The sequence below is a fragment of the Cynocephalus volans genome, chromosome 4 (genome assembly GCF_027409185.1).
Source record: "Cynocephalus volans isolate mCynVol1 chromosome 4, mCynVol1.pri, whole genome shotgun sequence".
NCBI lineage: Eukaryota > Metazoa > Chordata > Mammalia > Dermoptera > Cynocephalidae > Cynocephalus > Cynocephalus volans.
In genome coordinates, this window is record NC_084463.1 from 142,166,921 (window position 1) to 142,181,795 (window position 14,875).

The 14,875-nt window shown below is 34.4% G+C and overlaps 1 protein-coding gene and 1 non-coding gene across 5 annotated transcripts in view; one reads left to right on the forward strand and one right to left on the reverse strand.

Moving 5' to 3' along the window:
- Nucleotides 1–14,875, forward strand: part of TTC17 (tetratricopeptide repeat domain 17) — a 131,622-nt gene that overhangs the window by 14,138 nt on the left and 102,609 nt on the right. For all 4 annotated transcript variants that reach the window (XM_063092905.1, XM_063092907.1, XM_063092909.1 and 1 more), the window contains exons 2-3: nt 3,355–3,444; nt 14,441–14,610. In XM_063092905.1, the coding sequence (XP_062948975.1) occupies nt 3,355–3,444; nt 14,441–14,610 (260 nt within the window). The remainder of the gene's footprint in view (nt 1–3,354; nt 3,445–14,440; nt 14,611–14,875) is intronic.
- Nucleotides 13,318–13,422, reverse strand: LOC134377425 (U6 spliceosomal RNA). Its single transcript, XR_010023471.1, has one exon. It is a non-coding gene; the product is annotated as a U6 spliceosomal RNA (small nuclear RNA).

Sequence of the window (14,875 nt, forward strand, 5' to 3'; positions counted from 1 at the left end):
GTTAGTGGCTTTGAGGATTTTAATTTTTGTTTCCCATCTTATTGTCTTAATATTTAAATCTAAAATTTTGAGTAAAAGATTAAAAATATTCTGTCCCTAGTTTCTAACTTAAGGGGAAACTTTTTAAAATGAGTATGGCATAATATAAGATTTCATTCATCAGTTTCAAACTGCTATTGAGAGAAGAGTCTTTCTTGTATTGCTTTCACGTACTCAGCTGAATACCATTTTTTAAAAAATAATAGGTAAAAGCGTGACCTCACTTATAAGTGAGAGCTAAGAAACAAATAAAGACCATAACAAAATGTTGAACTTTCAGGAGACAACAGACCTATAGTTACTGGAGGTGGGAAAGGGGGAGGGGTAGGGAGTGTAAGGAGTAATTGGGTAAGTGACACAAAAAGTTGTTATGATTTGTAATGATGAACATGCTAATAATATTGATTTGATCATCACATACTGTATGCAAATACTGATGGTCAACTCTGTACCCCATAAATCTGTATAAATAAAAAATTATTTAAAAATCTTTTTAAAAAGTGAAAATTTTTAAAAAATAAGGCACTTACTATTGAATAAAATTTAAGCTCCAAAAAAATAAATAAAAATAACAGGTAAAAATGTTCAGCGTGTATGAAGAATAAGTTGTATATGAGGGATTGAATTAGACTTATAATAGAAATGTTCAATTTCCTGTCATAAAGGAAGAGTGATTGACTCAAACTTGCTTTTGTAGAACATCAAAAATATTTATACCTTTAAATTGGTTATTTTAAGTTTAAGATGTTCACCTGTTATCTTATTTGGCAATGAAGTAATTACCCTCAAAAGTGAAAGCTCCATCTGTTGCTGTGTGAATTTACTGAATTCACCAAGATAGAGCTCTGGATTGGAGGTACAGATATTAACAATATCTTGGTTAATTAGAGAAAGTAATGAATGAAATATATGAAAATGAACTTGACATGAGTAAAATATTTACTGCTGTTATGTATAATTGGATACATGTACTTTTATAACATATTCAAAGGAAAATAAAACGGAATTGCTTTGTGTGGTTTATCATTTTTTATTTTATTTTATTTTATTTTATTTTTTAAAGATGACCGGTAAGGGGATCTTAACCCTTGACTTCGTGTTGTCAGCACCACGCTCTCCCAAGTGAGCTAACTGGCCATCACTATATAGGGATCCGAACCCGTGGCCTTGGTGTTACCAGCACTATGCTCTCCCAAGTGAGCCATGGGCCAGCCCTATTTTTTTTCTTTTTTTTTAATTAAAATGAATTGCTACAGTAACAGTGAAACGTTGTTTACCTGGAACTCTTAGATAATGAATCATTTTGGATAACTGAATTCCGTATAGCCTAATTTCCAAATACAAGTATTTGGTTAGTTTTTCCCTGCAGTATAAACTTTGTCCTCAGATATATTTCATATTTCTTTGCCTTCTTAAATAGAGCAAATGAAAATAATTCTACTTTTTATTTATGATGCAGATCATATGAGCATCATTTATTGTGCTGTGCCATAATGGAAGTTTGTAGAGTTGTTTGTCCCTTGTGAAAAAGCATAAAGTGCTTTGAGAACTTGTGTGCGCATTATGTCCTTTTTAACCTACCTAATTCCTGTCGCTTTTTATTCCTGGGCGTATAGCAACCTATTCTGAAATGCTAAAGATTTTGAAGACATATTACCATTCCTTTACAAATTGTACATAATATAGAAGTACATAGGCTCCAAATATTGACTCATAGTGGGCTTGGCTTAAAGAGGCTTAATAAACATTTATTGGTTGAATGTATATTGTAGTAGTGCAAAGGTGGCAAACATACCATCTTTTATAATCTTCTAAGGAGGAGCAGTATTCTAAAGCAGTATTCAAATTGTCATTTGCCAAAGATATAATTATCTTAAAATTTAAGAACTTGAAGACACCTCAGTAAAAATATGTCAGGCTTTAAATCTTCTGCAACCAACCTTCATCTGGCAAAGATCCATGCCATTTGCTGTCACCTCAAAAAGGGAAACACAGCTGTTAGTGGACTCCCTTCCTTCTCTAATAAGTTAATCTTTATACCTCCTTTAGCTGCTGTATCTTTGCCGAACTAAAAGCTTCAAGAAAATGAAAAGTTCTTCCTCACAATTGAATGTTGGCCCATACTATTCAAATATGATAAAATCCTAGTACTCTAGTAACTTTTTAATCTAAAATGAAAATTATAAATATCTGATGTAAATCTTTATTTGTCTCAATCTTTCATTCTTCTTGCAATTCTCCAGATACCCAACAAGATTGGTTAGGTATTTTGGAATGGGAATGTCATATTCCCACATTTCTTCCCCCTCTCCCAACTTTAAAAAAAAAAAAAACCTTTTGGTTTAAAATACCTGTAGAATACTAAATAGCTATCTCTTGAGGTCTGGACAAGATTGAAAGTAAATAGACTTTCTTTGGCTTCCTTGCATTATAAAGCTGTTTTACATTGTGGTTGCTGGCTGTGGCTTTTACATTTTCTCCTGTATCCCATCTCATTGGACACTGGGACTCTCCGTTCCTTTACTTATGGAATTAAGTTGTTTCTGATTTTTTTTAATTTGAAGCTAAAATGGTTGTAGTGAGCATTCTTACATATATCTTTGTCTATTTGCTAAGAATGTTTGTAAGGTAGTTTCCTAGAGTTCGTTCTGCTAAGTCAAAGGTTATGCACTTTTAACATTTTGATATATGTTGTCAAATTACCCTCCAAAAAATGAGAACAAATTTATAAGCCTGCTACCAGTATATGAGGGTTCATTTTTCCACATCTTTAATAACATAGTCACTTGACCTATTGATCCAGAGAGCATGAGCTGTAAGTAATAATCTCAAGGTTATTTTATATTATCTTTGACTTATGATTTTTATGAATAGCCTTCAAAGATTGGAGCTTTTAATATTTTCCTTTTATTGCTTCCAAATCTGTTCAGATATGGAATGTGCTATCAAAACAAGACAATCCTTTTTTTAATTATTACAGACATGAAACATCTTTTAAGAAAGTTACTTTATAATTAATCCCTAAATACTTCTCTTCTTGAGTATTTCTTATATAGCCTGTCAAGTCAGAGTATTCACTTCAAATTTTTGCTCTTTCAAGTTGGAGTTCAAGGGATAGCTATTGAACCTGTCATTCCCTTTGCTAAAATTTATGGCTGATCGCTTTTGAAATACCCCTTGAATTTTACTAAGCAACTATCACTGATTATAATGGTGATTGGACAATAATTTAAAGCATATTAAAAAGACTTTATTAAGCCAAACGAACATTAATGAAATCTGAGCTTTATTTATTTATTTATTGCTTGCTTTCAGGTGGATTCACCGATGAACTTGAAGCATCCACATGACTTAGTCATATTAATGAGACAAGAAACAACAGTTAACTACCTCAAAGAATTGGAGGTAAGAACAACTGGGCATGTGATATGCCACTGAAACTAATTGCATTTCACTGGAGCTGTTGTGTTCAAAGAAGAGCTAATGTACATTATTTCTTAAGCCTGATTCTTCTGACTTTTGCAGGAATAAACTACCTGTAGATCATTTGAGGGGAAAAAAAATCATCTTATCAAAGTGATATTTGAGCAACAATAAGAGAAACAGACTGAGTACATGCCTGACTCTTGACTCAATTATCCTTGAACAGTAATTCTGTGTAAGTTTTTCCATCAAATATGAAGAGGAGATAATCTCTGAGGATATTTTTAAGAGAAGAGTTTGGGTCAATTATGAAAGGGAAGAAAGATTTTAATAGCATAGAAAGTGTAATTTTTGTTCATTCCCAATTAGTAAAAATTAGGATCTTGCTATTGCGTGTTCTTATGTTGAGGTGAAAAGTATTAATAACTTTGCACCTTGAAAGTTTGAAACTTATTAGTGCTAATGAAATCTGATCTTTTTGTTTAATAAGCAAATTAAGCACCAGTTTTACCTTCTCCATAGTTTGATTTTGCTTAACAGCAAATAGTATTAGTTATTTGAAAAACTAGTTGTTTTCTCATAAAATCTCTGCTTAAAAGTTACAGTGAAAATTGAATCCAAATTTTAAGGAAACTATAAGTTGTAGAAAAAGTAAACCAAATTGCAGAATGAGAGTTAGAAAACTATTGGGAATAATAGTAAGAACCTGAGTGCTTGAGAGCTAGAAGGAATCATAAAGATAATCTTCATTTTAGAGGCAAGGAAACAATTAGACCTAGACAGCTCTCAAAGCAAGATATCACAGAACCAGAAGCAAAAGCTATATATCTTGACTTAAAATCTGGCATACCTGTTAAACCAGGTTGTCTTTTATTTTTTAGTTATGTAAAATTTTGCTATAAGTTCAGACTAGGCTTTCCCGAGTGAGGCCTCTATGGGTTTAAGGCCAAGCTGGAGATTTTAGCAGGAGGACCCTTTGGTTATTGCACCACACTTTTGGACCAGCATGACTGTGGGATTCAGGGGCTACTTTTCTTGGGGGGTCTATTGCCTTCAAGAAACAAAGCAAGTTTGGGGTGGTAGCCTCCATGCCTAGCACCTTGAGATGATTTCCATGAGCTAGAAAGGGTCTTTTTGACTAGGGCCAGCCCACAGTGATCCCAGCAGCCTCCAAGGGCCTGCAACCCTCACGCTGGCTAAAATATGGTATGTTTGGGGACTGCTCACTCTGGGTTGGGCTGGGCCACTAACAGGGCTTGGCGGTCCAACCCAGCTAATCACTGGGAGGGAAAAACTGAGGCAAGAGGCAGATACCAGGGTTTGGGGAGGGATGGGTTTATCCCAGTCTCCTGATACCATACCTTAAGCTGTGAATCCTTCCTCTTGAGGGGTTGAGGGGTGTGGTGGACAGGAGCCAAACAGCCCAGGGTGGGACATAGCCCATGTCCTTTCCAGTGTGTCACTTCATTCCTCTTGTGTTGTTAGAAGCCCTCCCTCCTGAGAGCTTGTTCTTTGAAGGGTGCTGGGCCCAAATTTGCCACAGTCAAGTCAAGTGCTCCTGCCCCACTGGCTTAGTTACAGGACTCTCACATGGGGTGGGAACCCATGCCCCCACCTCCTTTCTCATCCCTCTGGACTTGTTGCTATTTTGCACTCTTAATACCTGCCAATAAAGATTGTGTACACTTAAAAAAAAAAAGCAGACTGGTATGTCTGCCAACATATGTATGTCTACAAACAGTTGTAAATATATGTTTTTCAAGTTTCTTGGCTTTAAGAGGAAGGAGCTTTCAGTATACGTTAACCAACTCTGCATATGTAGTAGTGTTTTTAGAATATCTATAGAACTAGAACACCTCAGCATTTTAGAAATAGTCTCTTACCTTATTCCTGCTGGTTTTATCACTTGTAAATTCGGAAATGTTGATTTTAATTAATACTAAGAATAAGACAATGGATATATTTATAGTGTTTTCTGCTTGGAAACATGATCAGTGTTCAGAAAGATGCAGTGGTGTAGAAAATAATTTTTATTTTCAGATGCAAAGACTCATTATATGTGTTTATTACTGTCCCTTTTTTTAGGAGGCAATATGATATAATATAAAGAGGATATTTAAGTTAGAGGATATGTGGGAGGAAAAAATGCTATTCACGAGGTCATTGAAAATGCAAATGAAAAATATTGATTCCATCAATTTTTGGTTAAGATAGTGTAGGACTTTATTCTTAGCATTCTTAGTATTCTTAGTATTCTGCTTCATATACATAGCAATGACAGGTAAAATTCAAAAATAGAAATGAAAATAAAATGTACCCAAGCTTAAAAACAGTATGAACATTTCCATAAACCAGAAATGAACAGAGACACTTAAGTTGGGAATGTGGCTGAAGCTACAGACCTGCTGGGCTCCAAGGCCAGGAGCAGACTGTGTTGTCAGCTATGTAGAATTACAGGGACTAAGAGTTTTCCATGTAAGATGGAGGAACAGAACCAGGCTTACTGCTTGAAGACTGGGGATGAGCCATTCTCCTCATAGGAAGAATGGGGGGGTGGGGTTGGGGGAATCACAGAAAGACAAAACAAAACCTGATGGCCAAAAAAGGAACCAAATCATCTCATAGTTCAATAATCACATCTTTAATTTTCTGAGTATCATTTCAGGATAGAATACTACTTTGGGATAGGAAATCCGAACCAAGATTATAAGATCTGATTCTGGACTTGAGAAATGGGTAGAATGTGGAAGCAACCACAAAACTGCTAGACACTGGGTGGTCATAGAGTACTTAGAAAGAGAGAGACAGACAGAGGTGGAGGGGGTAAAGGAATACTCCAGAATTTTTAACCTGAGCAATTGAGAGGATGAAGTTGATATTAGCTGAGATAGAGAAGACTGAAGGAGGTGCAGAATTGGGGAGGAGTTTGGCTTTGATATGTTAGGTTTGAGATGTCTATTAGACATCTAAGTATAAATATCAAGTAGGAAGTTGGTTCTTCAGATGTGGACTCAGGGAGAAAGGTCTGGAGGGCAAAGGAGCTAAATAGACATTTTTCAAAGGAAGACATACAAATGGCCAACAGATACATAAAAAAATGCTCAACATCACTAGTCATCAGGGAAACGCAAATTAAAACCACATTGAGATATCACCTCACTCCAGTTAGACTGGCTATAATCAAAAAGTCGGTGAATAACAAATGCTGGCAAGGGTGTGGAGAGCAGGGAACACTACTGCACTGTTGGTGGGACTATAAATTAGTACAACCACTTTGGAAAACAATTTGGAGGTTTCTCAAGCAACTACAGATAGATCTTCCATATGATCCAGCAATCCCTCTTTTAGGCATATATCCAGAGGAATGGAAATCATCATGTCGAAGAGATACCTACACTCCCATGTTTATTGCAGCTTTGTTTACAATAGCCAAGATATGGAACCAACCTAAATGTCCATCAATAGATGATTGGATAAGGTAACTGTGGTATATGTACACCATGGAGTACTACTCTGCCATAAAAAAGAATGAAATACTCACATTTGCAACAACATGGATGAACCTGGAGAAACTTATGTTAAGTGGAACAAGCAAAGCACAGAGGGATAAATACCACATGTGCTCACTCATATGTGGGAGCTAAGAGAGGAAGGAAGGCAGCAAAGAAAGACCACAGTAGTGCTGTGATCCAGCAGAGGGAGGGAACATTCCTAGAGACTACAAATTGGAGTTGAGGGGAAAGGGGAGGGAGAGGGAGGTTGGGGGATAATTGGGAGGGGACAAAGGGTACAAAAGTAATTTCTGGTAATGGGTATGCCCCCAGTAGGAATCTGGCCCTCACATCATGGGCAGGAGGGGGGACAATCAGCTTTGTATCTCATGAATATTCGTAATAAGTAAATAAATAAATAAATAAATAAAACAGCTGAAAAGATGAGAGTAAAAGATTTTCTGATAAAGAAAAAAGTAATAAGAAGGGCTTTGTTCAATGACAGATATAGGAATTTAAGTAACTTATTAACATTTAAAGTGGCTGGAGTTGACAATACAAAGATATTACACAGAGTAGAGAGAAATCAGCACTGTAGAGGTGGTGGAGGTATTGAATTTGTAAGCCATGGTAAAGTGATTAGACATTACCTTAAGATAAAAGTTAAACTCTGAAGAGTTTTAAAAAGTAAAGTGCATGGTAAATTGAAATTCTTAAATAGCAAAAGATTTCATTGTTGAATTCTGTTATCATGGTTTAGACCTATGAGCATCAAGACCCACAAAAATCCTATAATTCAACATTTCAGTTCATACCAGAAAAAACCTGTTGAAAGCCCTCTATTGGTTCTTTTCCTGTAGAACTAAAGAGGAGCAGTGACAAAAAGGGATTCCTAGGTAGCAAGAGCTGTCCTGATGAACAAGGCAAGAGGTAATTAAAGTTTTCTGAGCTTTCCCTGCAGAAGCTGGAGACATTTTTTACTTAGAAGCCTCATAACTGGTACTTGACAATACTTGACAGGAATTTAACAGGCAAATATTTCTGATGCAGAAGTCACAGTAGTAGAAGCATAGAAAAACATGTAAAGTGAGAAAGGGAAGGAAGGGAGTGACCAATTTACACAAAGTATACCAATCAACATAATATTTGCTCAGCAAACTTTCTACTATTCACTTCCTCTTCAGGGGCTTAAGACATAAAAATTCTTGGAAGATGTGTGAGTCATTCACTTCCAGTAAAATATTAGAAAACCAGGGAGAGTAGTTCAGGTATTTGGAAATAAAGCAGGTCTATTGAAGGCTCAAATTTGATGGCAAAACAAGCAAGTATAAACAGAATAATAATATTTTATACATTGAAAAACACTCCTTAAATACACAAAGTAAAGTCCATAAGTTTATTGACTCTGATTAATTACCTATAATGAAACAAATTGTCAAAGAGGATTTTCTGAGAACAGTGCTAGTATTATGAACTCTGGCAAATAAGAGCTCAACAAATTGTTGACTGAAAAATGAATGCATGATTGATATCCTTCAAGATACTTGTCATGTGAATTATACAAGCAACTCAGAAAGTTATTTACCTGTCATTGGTTGCAATATATAACTGTTACCATAATAAATGTTTTCCAAATATCTAAAAAAAAAAAAAGATCTGGACTGAAAATAAATTTGTTAGTCGTTGACTGTTAGGCTTAACGCCATGAGACTAGATGAAACAGTTTATCTGCAAAGGAGTGGCAACTAGATGGATTTCTTAGATACCAGAAGACAGTGGAGGGATAGCTTCAAAGTTCTAAGGGAAAATCAGTCTAGCTAGAGTTTTATAATCTTTTAAACTATCATTTAAGAATGAGGACAAGGGCCAACCGCGTGGCGCACTTGGAAGAGTGCGGCGCTGGTTCGGATCCTACATAGGGATGGCCGGTGTGCTCACTGGCTGAGTACAGTGCAGACAACACCAAGCCAAGGGTTGCAATCCCCTTACCGGTCACAAAAAGGACAAAAAAAAAAAAAAAAAAGAATGAGAACAAAGTAAACATTTTTTCTGACGTGCAAAGACAGAATTTACTAACAACAGACTGGCACTTGAAAAAAATATTAAAGGGCCGGCCCCATGGCTCACCCATGGCTGAGGCCACGGGTTTAGATCCTATATAGGGATGGCCAGTGCCCTCACTGGCTGAGCATGGTGCAGACCACACTGTGCCGAGGGTTGCGATCCCTTTACCGGTCAAAAAAATATATATATTAAAGATATTCTTCTGCAAGAAGAAAAGTAAACCTAGTGGAAGTACATAGGATATATAACTGTGAGTTAAAAATATTGATGAAAATGTTGCTAAATTTATTTAATTATTTATTGTGTTCTAAAAGGTAAAACTAGATAAAATTAGCAGTATGTGTTTTGGTTGGGGCATGTTCAGTGATTTAAAGCATGTTAGACTCTTGTCATGTTCAGGAAAAGATAAAAGTAACTGAATAAATTAAAATACTGTTGGCAAATCTATTGGCAAATAAAAACTACTTTTAAGTAGTCTTGCCCCCAAAAATGAATCTAATCAAACCACAGTATATTTGGTTTCCTTTCTTATTCTATATCTTTTATTTTATGTATTTAAAAGATTATTCTGAGAAGAGTTCAATAGTCCTCACCAGACTGCCAAAGAAGTTATTTGTTAATTACCCTGGATCCTACTGTCAATATTCACAAATACAAAGGAAAATGTTAAGTGAAACTTGGAGATACAGTCAGTAAATTGTTATGGAGTGGCAAACTACGGAACAAACAACCCAATTTCTTTAACAAATAAATTACAAAGGGTAGGGTGGAAATAAAGGGATAACTAATAGATTAAAAGAGACTTAAGAAACAAAGCAACCAATTACAATGTGTGTTGACCTCATTGGATTCTGATTGAAACAAACTATATTTTAAAAAGAGGGAAGAAACAATTGGAAATGTGAACATGGGCTGGATATTTGATATTAAGGAATTATTATTTTTTACATGTGATAATGATGTGGTGGTTTTATTTATTTTCTTTAGTTTTTTTTTTCTTTAAAAAATATAGTGAAATATCTACTGAGGAAAAATTTAAAAAGTAAAGGCAAGCACTAAAAAAATAGAAATGCCATCTATGGTTTCCAAACCTATGAATAAAGAGAGGATACAGTAGGAGGGGAGAGAATATAGAAAGTGTTATCAACACATGGCAGGCAGGAAAAGAGAAAAAAGCAGCAAAGAAAAAGAATGATAAAACCTGAAATAATATGGTTGAAATATATTCAAGTAGACCAGCAATCACAATAAATATAAACAAATTTAACTAGTTAATTAAAACTCAGAGTATCAGGTTGGATTTCTTAGTTAGTCCAGCTATATGGTACAAATAAGAGATACCACCTAACACAAAACCAGTGTGGTGACAAATGGATGGAAAAAGTAATAACTATGCAAATACTAAGCAAAAGAAAGACGATATGGCAGTATTTATACAAGTTCACAATCTCTCATCTGAAATCATTGGGCCTATATGTATTTAGGAATACAGTCTTATGTTTGTTTTTTAATTTTAGAAATGTAATAGGCAAGATATATTACATTCTACTTCCAACAATCTGGTCCCAAGCTCTGTAATCAGATGCATTAATATTTCTTCATTTAAATGTATGAATGTTCACATTAACAGAATAATGGTTATAAATGTTTTTCATCAGGTTTTTCCATCCCATGAATTTTAGTGCAAATTTAAGAAAAAGCTTTAGGTTTTCAGAATTTTGGATTTTAGAATAGTGGGCCTATCTCTGACAAAATAAGAACTTAAGATCATTAATTAGAGATAGAGAGTATGTATTAACAATCCACCAAAAGGATATAATATCACATACTTGTATGTACCTAACAACATGGCCTCATGGGTATAGATATGTATTTATAAAGACAACAAAAACAGACAGAATTACATGAAAAATCCATAATCAGAGTAAGAGATTTTAACAGGTCTTTATCAGAAACTGATAAATTGAACAAAAAATTTTCTAAGATATAGGAGGAAATACAATTGATCTGACAGAGAGAAAGACAGAGGGAGAGAGTATGTGCTACATGGAACAAATAGTGTATAGTGTTTTCAGTGTGGAATATTTATCATAATTGACCACTACCAAGATACAAAGGAAATAAATTAGAAAGTTTTGTTTTTATGCCGAACCTGTGCTGTGATCATAGTGCAATTAAAGTTAAAGAAATAAAAATACACATGCCCTTGGGGAAAAAAAAGAAAAAAACCAAATTTTTGAAAATTTTGAATGCATTTCTAAATCACCTATGGTTTAAAGAGGAAATCACAAAATTTTAAAGACTGATCTGTCATGAGAATACCTCATTTCAGAACTTGTAGAATGAAGCTTAGATATACCTAGAGATAAATTTATAGATAAATGTATTTATTAAGTGAAAGACTGAAATGTATTTATTAAAATGAAAGACTAGAAAGATATGAGTTAAGTATTCAACCCAATAGAAAACATAATAAAATAAACCTGACTAAAATAAATCTAATAAATATAAAGAAGGAAATAACAGTAACAAAATAAATATATAAAACAAAACAATACAAAACAATACTGTTAATTTAAAAAATAAGATAGATAAAACTCTAGCAAGACATCAGAAAAAAAGAGAAAAGGCCAAAAAAAAAGTTAGTGATGAAAAAGCAGATAATATAAAGATTTTTAAAAACTAAAGACATTATTAATACTATAAGAACCTTGCAACAATAAATTTGAAATCTTAGGTATAATATAGTGAGTTTTAAAAAAACATGAAGTGCCAAAATAAATGGGGAAAGGATAAATTCTTTAAAAATCATATTAGGAAATTGATGGTCCATGTGGAAAAAAATAAATTTTTACCTTTCAGTACACAAAAATAATTTTCTATGCAGTTTAAAAATCTAGAAATGAAAAGAGAAACTTTTCACTAAAAAAAACAAATAAGAAAATAGATTGACTATATATGACTATATAGTCATAACTATATATGACTATATAGTCATAACTATATATGACTATATAGTCATAACTATATATGACTATATAGTCATAACTATATATGACCTCAGAGTTGGGAAGGATTTTTTAAATAACACAGAAAGCACAAACAATTAAGAAAACAGTTGATAAAGTTGACCATCTTAAAATTAAAAGCAAGATCTCTTCAGCAAAATTAAAAGATAAGCTACAAGGTGAAAGAAGATATTTTCAGTGCATATAACTGATGGAGTATGAGTTTATAGAATTACTCCTTTCATCAATTTCTACAAATCAATTTTTTTTTAAAAAACCTACTGAGGAAAAAAAGGGCAGACTTGAACAGTCAGTTCACAAAATATCTCATAAGCAGGTGAAAATATGTTCAATCTCATTAATGATTGCATTAGTTGAGATAGTCTGCATTTTGTTACAGTGTATTAGTCAGCTTTTGCATTGGCAACAAATAGGCCCGAAATCTCAGTGCTGTTCTCAGGAAGAAAGGTAGAGGCTCAAAGAAGAACAACCAAACAATATAAGCTTGGTTAGTTTCTACTCAGAAGTGGCATACATCATCTCTACTCACATGCCATTGATTAGAGCAAGTCACAGGACAAGCCTGAAGTCAGTAGGGCAGATTAGTAGACCTACAGGAAAAGGTTTAGGAGGAAACAAATAATTAGAAGCAGATCATAGGATCTTTCCCCTTTTTTAACAACGCCAAAATCTTAATGGCTTAAAATAATAAGTCATGCCAAATGATTATTTTGGGCTATGTCAGGGCTCTGTACCATGTCACTCTGGATCCATAAGCCAGGATCCAGGCTGACAAAGCAGCCACTTCTGTAATATTGCTGTTCTCAGTAGGTGAGGGAAAAGAGAACATGGCGAAGCATACACTGATTCTAAAAAAGCTTCCCAGCAGAAGAGTCATGTGGGACTTCTCATGATACATTGGCCAAAGCAAGTCATATTGCCCAGGCCTAAGTTCAGCAGAACAGTGATGTATAATTTTGTAAGGAGGGGCAAGATATTAGTGAATAGTTATATAGTCTATCACAGTAATTATAACAAGATTACATTACATATCCATCAGATTGGCATAAGTTAAAAAGTATGACAAAACCAAATGTTGGTAAGATTATGGGGATATGGGTATTATCATGATCCACTAATAGAATTCTAATTGTTTTAATCACTGTGAAGAACAGATTGACAGTGTATAATAAAACTGAAAATGTGCATCCTGTATGACCCTGTATTTTTACCCCTGCTAGAACTTTCACACATGCGGACGATTTATAAGAATACTGTAGCATTTTTTTGGATTTTTAATGGAACGCTTTACAAATTTTCATGTCACCCTTGCAAAGGAACTGTGCAAATCTTCCCAGTATCGTTCCAATTTTAGTATATGTGCTGCCAAAGCGAACATAATTGTAGTGGGTTTTTTTGTTTTTTTGGTGCCTGGCCAGTGTGGGGATCTGAACCCGTGACCTTGGGGTTATAAGGCTGCTCTCTAACCAACTGAGCTACAGCCAGCCCCCAGTTGTAGCATTTTTAATAGGAAAAAAATTACAGGAAAGCAGATAAATACATATTTATACATCCATTAAAATGAAAAATTTACAGCTATACTAACCAATGTAGATAAATCTCATATTGTTTTTTAAAAGTTGTAGGGTGATAATTACAGTATGATACCATTTATATAAAACTTTACAACTTGTAAAGCAATGCTATATATTGAATTTTGGATACATGTATGTATAATGAAAGTAATATTTTAAGAGACTAAGGTAATATTTCATATTTTATAAAAATATACATGGAAATGATAGAGAAAACAAATTCAGGATAGTGGTAACTGAGAAGGAAAAGGGATTTAGAAAACAGTAAGGAGGAACGTCAACTCCTTTTTTTGTTCCTTTTATAAAAAATCTGAGGTGAGTATGGTAAAATGTTAGTGTATGATAGATATGGTTGGTAGAAGTATGAACGTTTATGTTATTCCTATGTATATTTTGAAAAATAATGTTTTATGTTAAGAATTCACCTGGAACACCCAGGTAGCAGTAGCTACGTGCTGTATATCTTGAAGGACCAAAACAACCTGACAGGTTTGGATAATTAAGGGAAGTTTTAATTGCAGAGCCATTCTGTAAGAGGGAAGTTAAATTGGTAGATGCACCTTATAGGTAGTAAGAAATCATATTGTGAAGGCACTCGTGCTAGTGTTATATCATGTTCTGTTTCTTTCTTTATGTGGACACCTTCTTAGAGAAGCTTATGTTTTTTAACTAAGCTAACTAAGGGCATTTTCAGAATCCTTGCATTTCTTCATAGAGGAATCTTGATTCCTCAGCACTCATTAAATTCTCCCTTCTCTTCAGTGGTATCTAGACAGAAATATTAGAAGAATCCATCCTGTTTTCATTTTCTTCTCAACAGAAGCAATTAGTTGCTCAAAAAATTCACATAGAAGAGAATGAGGACAGAGACACAGGGCTGGAACAGAGACATAATAAAGAAGATCCAGACTGCATCAAAGCCAAGGTGCCTTTAGGGGACCTGGATCTGTACGATGGCACATATATAACTTTGGAGAGCAAAGACATCAGGTAAAGAGATTCTCTTTCCAAAAATAAAATTGTTTTCCCAAACAGACCTTTCTCAAATCAGTAGGAAATTATTTCTGTAATAAGAATAAGCTTTAGGGCCGAGCCCGTGGCACACTCGGGAGAGTGCGGCGCTGGGAGCACGGCGACGCTCCCGCCGCGGGTTGGGATCCTATATAGGAATGGCTGGTGCACTCACTGGCTGAGTACCGGTCATGAAAAAGACAAAAAAAAAAAAAAAAAGAATAAGCTTTATGTTCAGGTAAGT